General features: G+C 35.5%; 2 protein-coding genes across 2 annotated transcripts; one reads left to right on the top strand and one right to left on the bottom strand.

The window, feature by feature from the left end:
* On the top strand, positions 1–4,383 carry LOC140782234 (lipid phosphate phosphatase epsilon 2, chloroplastic-like). Its single transcript, XM_073128704.1, has 4 exons — positions 1–573; positions 1,507–1,732; positions 2,867–2,940; positions 3,921–4,383. Exons 1-4 carry the CDS (start codon positions 256–258, stop codon positions 4,146–4,148), a joined length of 846 nt encoding a protein of 281 aa, XP_072984805.1. The 5' UTR covers positions 1–255; the 3' UTR covers positions 4,149–4,383.
* A 294-nt stretch (positions 4,384–4,677) lies between these two features.
* On the bottom strand, positions 4,678–11,403 carry LOC140782233 (uncharacterized). The gene is made up of 8 exons (XM_073128703.1): positions 11,023–11,403; positions 7,314–10,185; positions 7,163–7,235; positions 6,970–7,046; positions 6,802–6,867; positions 6,624–6,713; positions 5,738–5,914; positions 4,678–5,034 (listed from the first exon to the last, which is right to left on the bottom strand). The coding sequence occupies exons 1-8, from the start codon at positions 11,295–11,297 to the stop codon at positions 4,999–5,001; spliced, it is 3,666 nt and encodes a 1,221-aa protein (XP_072984804.1). The 5' UTR covers positions 11,298–11,403; the 3' UTR covers positions 4,678–4,998.
* Positions 11,404–15,569: the final 4,166 nt, after the last annotated feature.

Genomic DNA, 15,569 nt, shown 5'->3' with positions numbered 1-15,569 from the left:
ACAAAAATGCTATCAAAAAGTGAATTCTCTCGAGGGGGTCTTTGTCTCTCGAAGGTACGCGACCTTTTGTTTGCTTCGTCTCCTTTCTCGATGTCCTCTACTTAGATCTGCCATTTCTAACCAACCATTGGAGGCCAGAATTTTTTATTTAAAAACTATTCTTCGATCTCTTCTCTCTATAGAGATGCTCTTCTGTTCTCTTCCCTACCCTTTTAAGCCCCTTGGAACCGAGGAAGGTTCTTTGACTGCCAAAAGATGCTCGTTAACATTATGCCATCAGCTCTCAACGCCCCACCCATCAAATCTCGCGAGCCCAACTCGTTTCATCGGCTGCCCACTTTGAAAATTCCGATTTTGGTACCTGGGTCCGTGTCCAATTTCCGTCTTGGTAGAAGTTTGAGAGCTTCCGATTCGAGGGATATGGCGGAAGTGGTTAGTGTTGGTACTTTTGGGAGTAGTAGTCGTTTCCAAGTTGATGGTTCCGGAGAAGCGGATGCAATCCTGGGAAATGGGTCGTCGCATTCGAGTTGGAAGCCGGCGTGGGTTGATGTTGAATCAACTCTAAATCGAATGGTAGCAAAGCCTTTTTTGCTCTCTCACTTTTTGAATAATGAGATATTTTCGTTTTTCTTTTCTCAAACTTAAGTTCACGATTCTTCATATGGGATACACAATCTTGTGTCCGGATTCATGGTTTTAGTGTTTTTAACCTTGAAGTGGAATAATTAGTGTATCGTCTTTAATAATAGACAGATATTATTTTGATCTTTCCATCAATTTGAGATCAGTTCTACCAATTCCTATATGTCATAGTCTTCTGCCTTCCACTAACGATCTAGCGGCAGTGAATAGGTCTGAGCCAGGAACTTTTGCAGGGGAAAAACTATTCTTAATGACACTATCTATTTTTAGTTGTTCTCATTCTTAGTTTACTGAAGAAAGAAAACTATATGCATCATAAGTTGTGAGGAAGTCAATTATCTAGCATTTGTTTGACTAGAACAATATTTCAATTATTGACGTCCAAGTCTGGTGGAAATGCCAAATGACATTTCGATCAACTTGCACTTGGACTTTGGTCATTGATTCAAGACCTATCATTCCTGAAGTTTTCCCTTCTTTGTAACTGAAAACTTCTACTACGACATTGTGAACTAGATGATCATACGAGGGGAAGGTCATACAACTTGTGTGTTGTCCTGAAAGTGTTGGCCAGAGAAAAGCAAAATTTTAATAGGAACATCCTTAAAACTTCTTACTTCTAAATATAAATTCTGGTATTATCTTAGGATCAAAATTTAGGTCTTATTCAAAATACTTTCTTTCTGAAAATCTATTACTTCTATTTTGTCATCCCTTGGCAGTTGCCTTCCCTTACAAATATTTCCATTCGGCGTATTGTACAGTGAACTTGTTGTGAATTATAAATTGGATTGTCTATCACTTGGGAAATTTATCCTTATTACATTATTTCATAAGATCTGTTTCTGTTTTTGCTATTACCAGAGCAAGTGGGTAGTGGCTGCTCTGTTTGGCATTGTCATTCTCTGGAAGCACGATGCTGAAGTCTTGTGGGCTGCAATGGGGTCGGTCGTAAATTCATGGCTTTCAATTACTTTGAAGCAGATAATCAATCACCAAAGGCCTGCCTCTGCTCTGAGATCTGATCCTGGAATGCCATCATCACATGCACAATCCATCTTCTATGCAGCGGCATTTGCAATTCTTTCATGTAAGCTTCAGGGAGTTGCTACTTTTATTGTATCTAAGTTCAATATGTTGTTTTCATATTATCTATCTTATGCTCTGTCAAAAGGAAGCACTACCTTCTGTCGCATATGTTATATGCACATCATGAGCATTTCATGCTTATGCTAAAAGGGTATCACTATCCCCTCATCTAAATAAGTAATATCCTTATTGGCATATTGAAATATCTTTCACATACAAATGCCCACATCAATCAATCTTTAGTGCGCATCCTATTTGGTTCTCTGGATAATACAATATTAGGTCTGTTGTAGTGCAACCATTGATTAATGATTTCTTGATGATCCAAGATAGTATGTGAGAAGCAAGACAAGCTAAACTGCTAGGTAGTTTTAAATGATTAGTGAAGTCAGGCATTTAAACACTAGAGACTTTCATATAGCCTAACAAAATTTATACTCGATCCTAGAAGAATATTGTATCTGCTTTTAATTTTGACTTTCATCTTCTCTTGACCTATTTGGATTGGAGATATTTGGAGATAACTTTCGACCGGTCAAGACTTCTTCTCAATTGGTCATATTTTTGGCTCATGTACATGGACATTTTTGGGAGCATTTATCTAAAGCTCCAATAAATAACACAAAAACTGTTTAGATCAAGGAACGTTTGACATCTTTGGATGAAGAGTTGGCCTGGTATCTAGTTACACTTACACCAGTTAGTCCAGAAGGAAAGCACAAAGAAAGGTGTTAACCCTGATGAATATGATTTTTCCCATAAAGAATTATCATACCACGGGACTTCATGAGTAAATGTTCATATTAAGCGGTAGGTTGAGAAATAAGGTAAAGAGTGCAACAAGATGTTCAATAAAAAAAAGTTGATAATTGAAATGTTTATCCAACTTTGATGGATGCATGTAATACTGGTGAGATAATTGAAATGTAGCTATGTATATTCATTTTAGCAAGACATTTATAATGGATAAGTATAATTTCTTGGTTAGTTATTCAATTCACCACCTCTGGTCACTGCAATCCTATTGTTTCTTTCTTTAAGAATATGTCTTTTTATAATGGTTAACATGCAATATTTCTATCTCAAAAAAGACGAAGAAATGATGATACATGTTTCTTATTCTTGTGTGATACAGTGGTTCATTGGCTGGGAGTAAATATTTTCACAGTGATGCTTGGGACTGCTATCCTCGCATGCGGTTCCTATCTTGTAAGAGCTTTTCACTGGATAACTCACTGCATATATAATCTCACTATATCTGGTAGAAAAAGATCTTTGGTTGTTAATTGATTTGTTGTGATTTTACTATTGCTGATTATCATTTTGTTCCAAGATTCTTGTTTCATTCAGCATTTATTTCATGGGTGAAAACTTGGCTGCCAGAAAGATGTCCTTTACAACAAAGAAAGATGCTAATCAATTTAAGGTGACTTGGGGTGGGGCAGACCAAAGTTAATTTGCAAGGAGCTAGTAAGGAAAGATATGCTAGCACTAAGTAGAGCTGAAGAAAAATGTTAATCTCCAGATTATTATTAAGAGAAAAGGAGGATATCAGGATATTAGATACAGTAAATTTGAGTCCAATTTTGATGTTTATCCATGCTTCAAGATAAGCGATCTTACTTTTTGTTTCAAGAAAAGCATAAGCAATCTTAGTTTATGAAATAAGAAGAGAATCATTCTCTATATTGGATAAGAAAGTTATTCTTAGCAAACATCAGTCTAATTAGTAGAGGTGAATCAATTAGTTGTAATGCAGTACTAGTAGAATTAGAGGGAAAGTAAGCACTTAGCCAAGAATAAATAGTTTGATAACTGAGCATTACGATTTTGATAACTATGCTCCATCAAAGATGGAGTAACCATCCATGAAGACTGAAGCAAAGAGACATTTCTAGAATGTTATGTGATTCTTCACATTTATATTTTGCAACTATAATGCTAGATTTTTTTTTCATTTTCTGCATTTCAGTAGTCATTGTATACACATCTCCACCATCACCTTTTACAATTATTTAACCTATTTTAGTACCATTTTCTGTATATCTACAAAATTAGTTTTTGTTCATGATACAACCTTTAAGCAAGCGAAATTCTGAACTGTAAGAACTAAGAACAAAGTCATAAATGATTTCCATATGTTTCTTTCTTTACTCCTAATTTGCCCTTTTTGGTGTTTTTTTTTGCAGTCGTGGTTGCGGGTATCGCAGCAGCTCCATACCATCAGCCAAATCCTTGTTGGAGCTGTGCTGGGATCAACCTGTGGTATTACATGGTTTTGGCTCTGGAATTCATTTGTATGGAGAGCATTCATTTCATCTGTTTGGGTTCGGATTCTGGTGGTTTTTGGTTCAGTAGCATTCTGTGCAGCCTTCTTACTTTACGTGATCCGTAACTGGCTTAAGGATGAACTATAATAAATGCCTATGACATATAACTGAATGAATACATCCAACAGAATTCTTTCTCTTGAAAGCATTATATAATGAGTTTGTAGAAACTAGTCTGAAGTTTTTATTAATTGGAAGGTGAACAAAAATCTGAGATTCTGGAAGCCCTTCCATTGGAAACGAATGCATATGCTTGTACCCAGTGTTCATCAATTAACTGTGCATAGTTTATATTGTAATGAGGAAGCTCTTAAATTGCAAAGATTGCAGCCATTACCAAACTAGTGAATGTCATTCTCAACCGAAAAATGTGGATATCTATTAGGTAAGAAAGGAATTGGGTGTTAATTAGCTTTTTAATTCATAGCAGAAACTGGTCTGAAGTTTTTATTAATTGGAAGGTAAGAGAAGTTAAATCTGAGATTCTGGAAGCCCTTACATTGGAAATGAATGCATATGCTTGTACTCAGTGTTCATCAATTAACTGTGCATAGTTTATATTGTAATGAGGAAGCTCTTAAATTGCAAAGATTGCAGCCATTACCAAACTAGTGAATGTCATTTTCAACCGAAAAATGTGGATATCTATTAGATAAGAAAGGAGTTGGGTGTTAATTAGACTATATTTACAGTTACAATCTCTAGCATTCTCAGGAACGTTGAGCATCTTCCATAGTTTCAATTCGAAGTCATCAACTGCATTCGATAGTACATTTGGTGGCACTAGTGGAAATGCTCTTGAATGGAAGGGTTGAAACACTGGTTGTGGTGCATGTGTGCACATATAAATAGAGTTGAAATTAATTCAAGAAAATATATAACATGCATGAGATATAAAGCTACCGGAGGTGCAAGCAGTTGAAGGTGAGCTGCCCTGTTATCGCTGTTCAGAGTTAAATTTGTTCCAAGCATCCTGCAAACAGAAAATTTGGATAGATTGAGAGAAGGGCTTTAAGTTTGTAGTCAATGACCCAAATCCGAGAGCAACATATGCAGTAAAACTTAATGTGATAAACTTACTTTTAAGTCACAATCGCTTGAATTTAAAATTTAAACGGATGTAAATTAAATTCAAAAATGTTTTAAACACCTCAACTATGTTGCATGCCTAACCTCCTAGTATCCAACATTCTAACTATAATGCATTAGACAGGACATCTTGGTATCAAACATTTGTTCATTCACATTTTAAAAGAAGCAACTTGAGATCTGAGTAGTTCTGAATGTTCTTGGAGTAGTTCACCATTGTACTTGTTCAGGATTAAAAAATTTGACTACTTGCAACCTAATTAGCATTGCAAAGTCTGTAGAGACCAGACATGAAGACTCAGATAATCAAGCCTTGCAACAACACTAAGGAATAGAATAAATTGAATCACTCTACTGGGTCATTAGTCTAATTAGTGCTTCATTTTTATTAAGAACCATTATAATCTTAGATCAAACTTAAATTTTGCCATTCACTAAAATCAGGAATGTCTATCATATTATCTGATTGAAGCTAGCATTGATCAAACTATTAGAAGAGGATTTTTATTTCAAAGAAATTTATTTGGGAAGATTAATCCCAGTGATAGGAACAGATGAACGATAAGTTTGTGAAACATGGTGCACACCTGAAGGAGATAAAACACCTTCTCACATATGTATTTCTGTTGAACGTTTGCACCCCTTTGCTGCAATTTGTCAGGATGAACACATAAAGTAGCCTTTCTGTATGCTTTCTTTATAGCAGTAGCTGTTATAACCTCTGTCAGTGAAATTGGTTCCCAGCCAATCTCAGGCCCAAGAATCTGCAAATACAATCAGCAAGTGAACAATAATTGTCCGAAGTTGACTAACAGTGCTGATTACCAAAGAATTTGCTAAACTATTTCTAGATGTAAAAATATAATTCCTAGGCCCACATAGAGAACAAGCAACATTGATATGGCTTAATATGAAATTATGAATTGATATTACTCTCACAGAACCATAGGGGAAAAGAATAGCTGAAAAGATATCATGAAAAGAAAAGAAAAATAAGCCTAAAATGCAGAATTTTTTTTATAACCTATTAATCTAAGTTTTGAACACAGTAGAAAATCTCGACTCCTTTGGAAAATTGATATGGCTATTTAGACTATATCAAAATTAAAAACAATAGCAAGAAGGAGATTGCCCTCACTGGTTGTGCAGTTGGTTAAACTGATGTACATGTCATTTTGGATAACTATACCTTATATTCAGCACGGCTATGATGGCAATAAAACCATGCATCTAGTGATTTCAGCTACAAGTACCAGGATTTATTGAACAATATTGGTCCCTATTGAACATTATCAATCTATCTACTAGGTCAGGAAATGATTATCAATGAAACACCCTAATACCCTATGCTCATTCTCCTAAAATTGTCTAATGCAATGACTTCAGAAAAAACTGTCAGGTTATATAATATGCCTAGAAGCAACCACATATCGATGTTTGCAGTTAGTATAAAATTTGACAAAAGCATCATACATATTGAAGCGTGGACAGCAACGCTCGCAAGTTCCCTTCCTTTCCATTTGCCCATCTTCTGACATCAGTATCAAGAGATTCCGCTAATCTCTGTAACACAAATAGGTTAAGAATATTCAGATGGGGAAAACACTCTATATTACTAAAGGCAAATAAAAGCTCATGAATTATATCTTACACTTTTCTCTGCTTGCTCTCTTTGAGAAAGGATGTCACGCATATTCTTCTCTGCAAGAGCTTTTGCCTGAACACATGGTTTAAGACTGTCAAAGTGATGCAGTGGAAAACTAAAGATCCAGTGAAAGGGCATTTATTCAAAGAACAGCAATAAACTTCAAACACCTACCGCCCGCTCCACTATTTGCTGATGCCTCTCTAACCTTGCTTTACACCTTAAAGCTGAATTACCCTCAAACCTAGGGCCTTCAGATATCCATTTGTATTTCATATGCAAAATAAGAGAAGAAAGGTTTCTTAAAGTACAACGGCAAGTACAGTTTGAAATTTTTTGCAAATATATTAAAAGAATAGTATCTTACCATGATTAGGTGGACCAGAATATCTCTGATAAGAAGTATGAATCTGCCGACCCTTTGAAGCATCAGGCATACCCTGCAAATATTCATTAATTCAAAATGTGTGCACAAAACATAAGGGATAAGGCTAAACAGTATCTTATTCACTACTTACATTGGGATTTAGCATTATTTTACTATTTTCCTTGTCATTTGTCCTAAAGAACCCTTCTGCCTCACCATCTTTCCTTGCCATACTGCTGTAAGAGAAGGTTGATTTCTCTGTGCATCCTTTTACTCCTAAAGCATCTTGCTCTGCAGCTCGCTCCCAAGCCTCTGAAGTTCCTCTCGCAACTGAAGCACTCTCTGTCTTCACTCTGCCATGTTTCTTCACCGTTTCATCTAACAATTTACTCCTTTCTGCTCTTTTCCCAGGTTCAGGAATTGCCCTTTCACAAGCTTGATTTGTTACCCTTTCGACAGCAAGACGGTCCTTTTCTCGTTCCCTTTCCCTCTCTTTCTCTTCCTCTAGCTTTCTCATCAGCTCCTTCTCCTTTTCACTGTCTTTGTCTGTTCTTCCCTTATTTCTTATCTCATCTTCTTTCTGAATATGTGAAGTAGTCTTTGCTGCTGATGCTGTGAAGCATACCTCTGTTGCATTTACAGTTGGTTCATTCCGTTTCTTTTCCAACAGAGTTGCAACAGACTCAGAGCAGCAGTTTTCAAATCCCTCTCCAACAGCTTGGCTCAGATTCACTTCCTTGTTATCCTTCTTTTTACAAAATCTTGTCCCAGTTGTTTCCGCATAATCAGTATCTTGACACCCTTCTGTCAGCATATGCTCTGAATCTTCCTGCTCATGTCTTGCATTTTGTTTCTTCTCAGAATGCTGACGGAGGAGTTCAGTTACCCTTGTCCATTTCTCAATGCAATCTAGCTGACAGACCTCTTTTGAATCTTCCACACTATTTTCATTCTTTGTATCTCCTAGAGCTCCCTCTGCTAGTTTGAGTCCTTTCTTCTTCTCAACTTTCAGCTGACAGCTTGTTCCTTCAATCTCCTTTGACTCCTTGAGCTCTTCCTGCTCAAGCCTCACATCTGTTGTTTTTTTAACTTTATAGTCATTTAGGTCAGAAAAATAGGAATTAGACAGTTCTTCTGTCTTCTCACTTTCTTCAAAGGTGCAAGTCTCTTGAGCTTCTTTTATGTTTTCGCTCACTTTGTACAAGCATGATTCATTGGACACTTCAAATTCTCTATTGCTTTCATCTTGCTTCCCTGACTTGTTAGACAGTAGCATCTTCTCATTTTCGTCAAATTCAAGCTGTGCAAAAGTTGCATTCAGAATATCTATGCATTCACTATCCTTTTTACCAGCAAAAGGAGTCTTTTCTTCCTCTTTTCTCAGGTAAAATTCTTCGAGCTTACAAGATTTCTCAGAAGCATCAGATGTCCAATCTTTTTCTTTCCCTGTGAAAGATCCCTGAGCTGCATTTGAATTCTGTTCAGCTGCACAGACATGAAGTTCATCACTCAGTCTGAACGTCTCGTCAGTCTCTTCTTGCAGATAAATATCAAGGGACTTTTCTCTCTTAACTTTGTCTCGCTCCTGCACATGAACCTCTGGAGATACATCAAGGGTATTATTATGTTCTTCTGGCATGCAAACCTCTGCAAGTGCATCGAGCATCTTCTTAAATTCTTCCTGGTTATCAATCACGATAGAAGTTGCATGCTCTCTAGCATCAAAAACACATCCACGAGACTCATTAATTACGTAGAAACTCATATTCTTTTCATCTGTCATTTCTGCAGCTTTACTTTCATTTTCAGTTTCACCAGGATCCTTCAGAATTACTTTAGATTTCTTAGCGAAGCATTCCTGATCAAAAATCTCTTTAACTCTTTTACATTCTTCAGTTACATTATAATCATTTTCTTCCTCCTCTCTGGTCTTTGATTTTGATTTTTCTCTCAATCTCTTTAATTCCTGTTTACCATTAATCTCTGATGATTGAAACAGTTTAGTCTCTTTTCCTTGCGAGATTTTACTGTCCACCATACTCGTTTCCTTCTCGTCATCACTAGGAGCTATTATGGATTTCCTAGGTTCTTGTGCATTTACAGCCGCTATTTGAGTCATGTCTTCTTTGCCGCATTTTACATTCACTATCACCCTATTCTCCTTCTTCTCAACATGGCACCTAATCTTTCTGCTGCTTTGGAAGAGGCTATGTTTTCGTTCCATGAACTCTCTTGCACTATTTAACCTATCTTGAGCCTGTTCCATTGCTTTTTTCACGGCAGCAGCGGCTGAGGTAGCATCCATCTCCACATCAAGGAAATGGTTCGAGCATTTTCGGACAGATTCCTGGTGTACATTATGTTTATAAACTTGCTGGGCACACTGACTTTGGTGTTTAATAGTAGGTTCATGCAAATCCCCTTCCAATTCAAATTTATGATTTCTGGATATCTTTGTTTTTGCAATTTCCTGCTCATTAATTACTTTAAATGGTGGTTTTGATGTTGGTGGCATTTTCGAAGGCTGCATCTGAATACTGACATCTGGTGCAGGTCTTTCTTTTATCGCAGGAGGTTCACTGACCACTCTGTTTTTACTTTCTTCACTATTTTCAAAACCATTTCTTCTGTCACCTTTAGAGGATAATGAAAGAATTCTTCCATTTTCTTCTCGTGCTTTCCTAGTAGCAAAATCTCCACTGATGCACAGATCATTTGAGGGCAGATCTGATGGACTATTGCATTCTAAATTTGGCAATGAGCAACCATTAGCCTCGGATACTTGTTTAGGAATAGCATGAATTTCAGCTGCTTGTCCTTTCCAATCGATACCATTTACGTCGCTTACTGGTGCTTTCTTGTGATATTCCACACCATGCAGATATAATCCCTTGTTTGAGAGAAAGGAACTCGAAGAGATCTGATCTGCTCCTGAACATGCAGTGCTATTTCCACCCAGCACTTCATAAGGAAGTTCAGAAGCCTCTGTTGCTTTGTGGTAAGGGTACGTTTCTTCACTAATGCTATAAACATCCTCAAAAGAACAAAAGAAGAAAAAAAAATTAAGGTCTAAAAACTAAATCTTGGTAACTAGAAGTGTGAGAGAAACAAAGAATTTAGAGCTTTTCTTTTTTTTCCATAAATGATTGGTCAAAGTGTTATGAGATGTATACCAAGAAAGCATGTAGTATGAAGTATAAAAAGTGACTCAATTTGAAATTGTTATTGGTGGCGGTAATGATGATCTTGTTGTCGGTGTTGCATTTCTGAATTCTGCAATCATCTACAACCTTTGTTCTTCTAAGAAAAATCTTATATTGCTTTTGCCAACATGATGTCACATCTAATTGTAACATTCAAGGCATCCATCACCAGCCAATCCCCCTTTCCAGACCATGCAGAGTTTAGACATGTCCAAAAAATCATTCTTGAAAAAAAGACATTTATGAGGGAAAAGAAAAACTGAATTATGTTAAAATACAGAAGATTAAAACTGTGTTCTCTGACATCTTAAGATTCTATTACGGTTCTGAGCATGAGGACCAGACTTGAGGGGGGAAGCCTTCTGATAGAAGGGATTGAACCTTTCATTCTCTAGCAACTACGATTTTAGAGAAGATGGTAAGGTAACAAGCTTCTTGTAGGAAAAAAGCATCAGTCAATCTATCCAAATCTCATCCTCGATGGTTTATGTGATATTGAAGTAATGGAATAAGTTCTCGTTGCTTTAGAGAAACATCGAGTACTCCCTATTCTCACCATTCTTGTGAGATACTCTGCTCTCAAATCAGAGCATTTAACTCAGAGAAACTACTTCAATAACTATTTTTCTCTACTAAGATAAGAAGAAAAACTATCACCTGCCACTTGAAGATTCACCCTCATCCAATCTCCTCGACTCCGCCACCAACTCCTCGTAGAAAGCGGCAAATCCCCCACCGTCGAATCCGCCGCCGAAGATCTCCATGTAGTCGAAACCCGGCACTACGGCGTCGACGGGCGGCGAGATTTCCAGCACGGGAACGGTGCAGGAGGAGCTCGTGAACCCGCCAAAGATGTCCGCGTAGTCCACCGCCCCGCCGCCGGCTACGGCGTCGACGCGGCTCCCGAGGCCTGAGCTCAGAGGCTCCTCCATGGCAGCGGAGACCTAGGGTTTAGGTCTCGAGCTCGGGTTTGAAACGGAGAGACGAGAAGACGGAGGGAGCAAGAGCGTTTTGAGAGAGAGAGAGAGAGAGAGAGAGAGCGCAATGGTCAGTAGTGTTAGAGGAAGGAAGAGAGAAGCAGAAGATCGTGTAAAGCCAAGGCAGCAGGGATTTCAGCTATTCAGTTCCCGTCGCAACCAGAAGACCAAGGAGAAACTGCCACATACAAGGATGTAGATAGTGTGTACAGCTACGAAAGGAGGGGATCTCCGTCAGGAGGAAGAGACCAGCTGGTATTGAGTAATAGCAGCGTCAGCTTTATGTTCCTTGGTTTTCTTTTTTAAACTCCTAACCTCTGTCTCGGCGAAATTGGTGGTGGTTTTTTATTGAAAAGGGTGCCAATTGAGGTAATTCTTTTTTTTCTAATTAAAAATAAAATATAATTAAAATGGAACATTTTTTATTTTATTTTATTTAATAATTCAAAAGTACTTAAATTATAAGTTAAATAATAAAATTATTTATTTATAAGTTGAACAATTAGAAATATATATATATATATATATTATGCTAACGACCTACCTAACTATTGTGCTAATTAACGGTTGGGCCTATGTATTGTTCTTATTATAAAAGATAAAAATAAACTAAAAGAAGGCAAGCAAGCAAGCAGCAAGGGAGGTTTGATTTGGATATTAACTACGCCGACAGGCGACAACCAGGAAAACTATTCCATCTTTGGAAAGTCGATGTCGTAGGCCCCACAGCGGCGCATGTGGTTGTTTCTTTCCATTTATGGAAATCGAAGTAGTAATAATTTGGCCGCGTCTTTGCCCCCCGTTGACGACGTCAGTTTCCAACGCATATTAGAAAGAAGACGAAGAAAAAAAAGAAAAAGGAAGAAAAACGCGGCGGCGGCTTCACATGGAAGACTTCCTGAGTCTTTTGTTCTGTCTGCTGCTTCCTTTTGTAAACTATATATATAAAATAAAAAATTAGTAGGAGGATAATTATTTTTCCTAATACTTTGATCCTATTAACTGCATAAAATTAATGAAGTATTCATTTTTGCTATCCTCAAAATAAGATCGTTTATCCTAAGAATAGTTATTCTTATGTTTAGCTGGATTTCTAGAATTAGGGTATAATAATTATTTTTAATATAAAAAAAAATAAAAAGTTTTATTTTATTTTTTTTATAAAATTACTATGAATAATCTTTAATTTGATATAAAGTAGATTAATGGGATAAATTTTAAGAGTAAATTAGTAATTAGGTTGGTGTGGTATAAAAATATAATTTTAAATATTTGTATTCTAGAATACGGTTATTATAATGTTTAGCTGTTATTCAAAAATAAAGAATTATATTATAAAATAAGAAGAAAAAAAAAAGTTATTCCTAAAGTGAACTGGGGTTTAGAAAATACCTCTTTTGTTAGTTATATATTAGAATTTAAATTAAAAATAATAATACGTGAGTATGAACTATTTTACCCTTATTTTAGAGAAAAAAAGAAGAAGAAAATTTAGGAGTAAACTAGTTGTTTAATATTCTTCATTAATATTATCAAGGAGATGGAGAGATTTTATATGGTTTAGAGAGTTAAGTGTACTCAAAATAAGGCAAGAATTTAGGGGGTCTTTGTGTAATTATCCCTTAAATTTTATCCAACTCAAAAATCAATATATTTTCGAATGTTATTTGCATAGCCTTCTAAATTCCATAGTGATATGTATACCCCTCAAAACTTGTGGATGATATTCATCAGTAGGTGACTTTTTGATGAATAAAGTTATTAAGATCTTGCTAATTTAACCAATAATAATAAATAAAAGTCTTGACTAAAAAGGGATATACAAATAAGAAAAGGGATACTCATGCAAAAAAACCAAATATTTTAAAGAATATATATATATATATATATATATATATACGAGATTTAAAAAAAAAGTATACATGCAAAAAAAAACTATATTTTATTATAGATGGCTCTTTGTCTAGGCTAATAGTTTGTGATGTAAATTGTTAAGAGAGATTATTCTGATTAAGGGAAATCATGTTTGGGATCAGCTCGTCTCTCCTTTTCATTTAATTTCTTTCAAAAGTAAAAAAAAAAAAGAAAAAAAAAAGAGAGAAATCTCTGCACCCTTCTAGTTAGCATATAGTATGGATGAAAGGAATTGAGGACCCATGCACTTAATAAGATGGCAGACAGTATCCTCCTTTAGCTCTGCATGCATGCAACTTTCATGATCATACGTAACTGTAAACAAACTCTCTGGGCCCTAAAAGGCCTGACTCCCACTGTCCCTATATTAAAAAAAAAAAACCTTGTTTATTTTAGTAATAAAGTCAATTCTAGAATAGATATTCCTCTTTGTAATTTTTAAAATAAAAATTTTATTTCAGAAAAAAATATTCTTGTGTTATTTGTATTCTGAAATAAAAGTGTAATAATTAACTTTGATGTGATTGAAAGTTTTAAAAAAAAAAAAAAAATATATATATATATATATATTTTTATGAAATTATTAGGAATAATCTTTGATTTGATATAAAGTAGGTTAATGAGATAGATATCAAGAGTAAATTAGTAATTGGATTAGTGTGTGGTATAAGATGTAATTTTGACGAATATTATTTGTATTCTAAAATGGGGTTATTTGATATTTAGTTATTTTGGAATAAAAAAAAAAGTTATCCCTGAAGTAAACGGATGCTAGATTTCTTACGGTCCCAAAATTACATATGTATTATTAGATAGGACCTAATGCCCTCTTTTTCTATTTGAAACTTCATAAAGAAAAAACAAACTAAAAGAACTAAGTGGCCCTTAATTATAAAGACTGGCCCAAAACTTGATCCAAAAGTTTAGATGGCCATTTTCTAGTCTTTAAAATGTTCACACTCTCACCTTTTTATCTCCTCCTTCCCTTGCATTTTAGAAGGGCCAAGTGAATATTTTGAGAGTTTCTCTTCCTTTAAAAAGCAAACTAGGTTAGATTAAGAATTTAAGAATGCAATTAACATCACCCATCAGCCAAAGCCCCAAAAGATCTCTTAGATGCTAGCTGGTCATCATGATCAATCATGTCTCATTGTTGTTTAACAATACAATGTTTTTCAATAAACAAGATAAACTAATTATAATAATCAAACATTATGATAAAGACTCATAATGGAATAGATATTATTATCCACCCAATTATATACTTCCCTTCTTCTTTTTTTTCTTTTGGCAAAGAGGTGTTGATGGAAGGAGTGCTATAGAATTTGATTCAAAGTGGGATTCAATTAGGCACAAATATGCTTATCTAATTCTTGCATGCATTTCACAATTCCTCTTTTTCTCTCTCCTTGTAGGTTCTCTGAACCAGTTCAAAGGAAATCCATTATAGGGACCCTCATGTTTGCCACTAGCAAGTGTTTGTGTGTTGTAAACTATAAAATGGATAGAGATGAAAGTATTAGCCTTACCACAGTCAGACACCATTACAAAAGCCATCAGCTTCTTCTTCTTTTTTTTTCCTACTTACCAAGAAGCACAATACTTCTAAGAACTTGTTTCCTTTAATCATTTCAGGTGTTTTCGCCAAAATATGCATATCAAAAGGCACATCTGCAATTTAATTACATCTAATTTTTTAATTTATAATAATAAACTCTAGTGTGCACTTTATTGTAATAAAATATGCATCAATTATAGAAAATGTATGCACTTAGTTTTATATATTAATAGAAAACTAAATATAATTAAATTGTAAAAGCTCTTGAGATGAGTTTGGAAACTACATGCTTGAATAGGTGATAGATAATATAGGCCACCTAGGCCCATGTAGCTAGGCTGGTATGAACTTTCTGGCAAAATAGACAACAATATTAAGACAATATTGGAGTAAAGAATTGCTCATTTTGATGGCAAATAGTTGATTGTGATTGTGATAGAGAATCACTTTCAAAAGCGGTTTTACCTATTTTTCTGAAAAGTTTGAATACTCAGTTAGAAGAAAAAAAAATAGATAGCTCGGGTACCTGTGACACTATAAATTGTTGTTCCAAAGAAATTTAGTTAGGATATCAGTTTGAGATTTTCAAGTTTCACCTTCTCCACTTCATCTAATGCATGGTTTTGAAATCAATGAAGTGCTTGCTTGCTGGCCAGGTTAACCTACTGCAGGAAATTCCTGCAATTGCGGTTTTGGTTACCAACTGCAAGGGTTTTCCTTCAATTTAGCACAAGTGAGAATCCAAACTCAGAGCA

This window comes from Typha latifolia, chromosome 2, assembly GCF_019914945.1.
Source record: "Typha latifolia isolate L0001 chromosome 2, TyphaL0001v2, whole genome shotgun sequence".
Taxonomy (NCBI): domain Eukaryota; kingdom Viridiplantae; phylum Streptophyta; class Magnoliopsida; order Poales; family Typhaceae; genus Typha; species Typha latifolia.
The sequence above is the reverse complement of the archived record's forward strand: the minus strand, read 5'-3'. Positions and strand labels throughout refer to the sequence as shown.

Coding starts and splice junctions, on each gene's coding strand:
- LOC140782234 (XM_073128704.1), top strand. CDS start 256: ATGCTCGTTAACATTATGCCATCAGCTCTCAACGCCCCACCCATCAAA. Junction 1,733..2,866: donor GGCATTTGCAATTCTTTCAT/GTAAGCTTCAGG, acceptor TGTGTGATACAG/TGGTTCATTGGCTGGGAGTA. Junction 2,941..3,920: donor TCGCATGCGGTTCCTATCTT/GTAAGAGCTTTT, acceptor TTTTTTTTGCAG/TCGTGGTTGCGGGTATCGCA.
- LOC140782233 (XM_073128703.1), bottom strand. CDS start 11,297: ATGGAGGAGCCTCTGAGCTCAGGCCTCGGGAGCCGCGTCGACGCCGTA. Junction 5,915..6,623: donor TGCTGTCCACGCTTCAATAT/GTATGATGCTTT, acceptor TTGTATTTGCAG/ATTCTTGGGCCTGAGATTGG. Junction 5,035..5,737: donor AGGTGTTTTATCTCCTTCAG/GTGTGCACCATG, acceptor TTCTGTTTGCAG/GATGCTTGGAACAAATTTAA.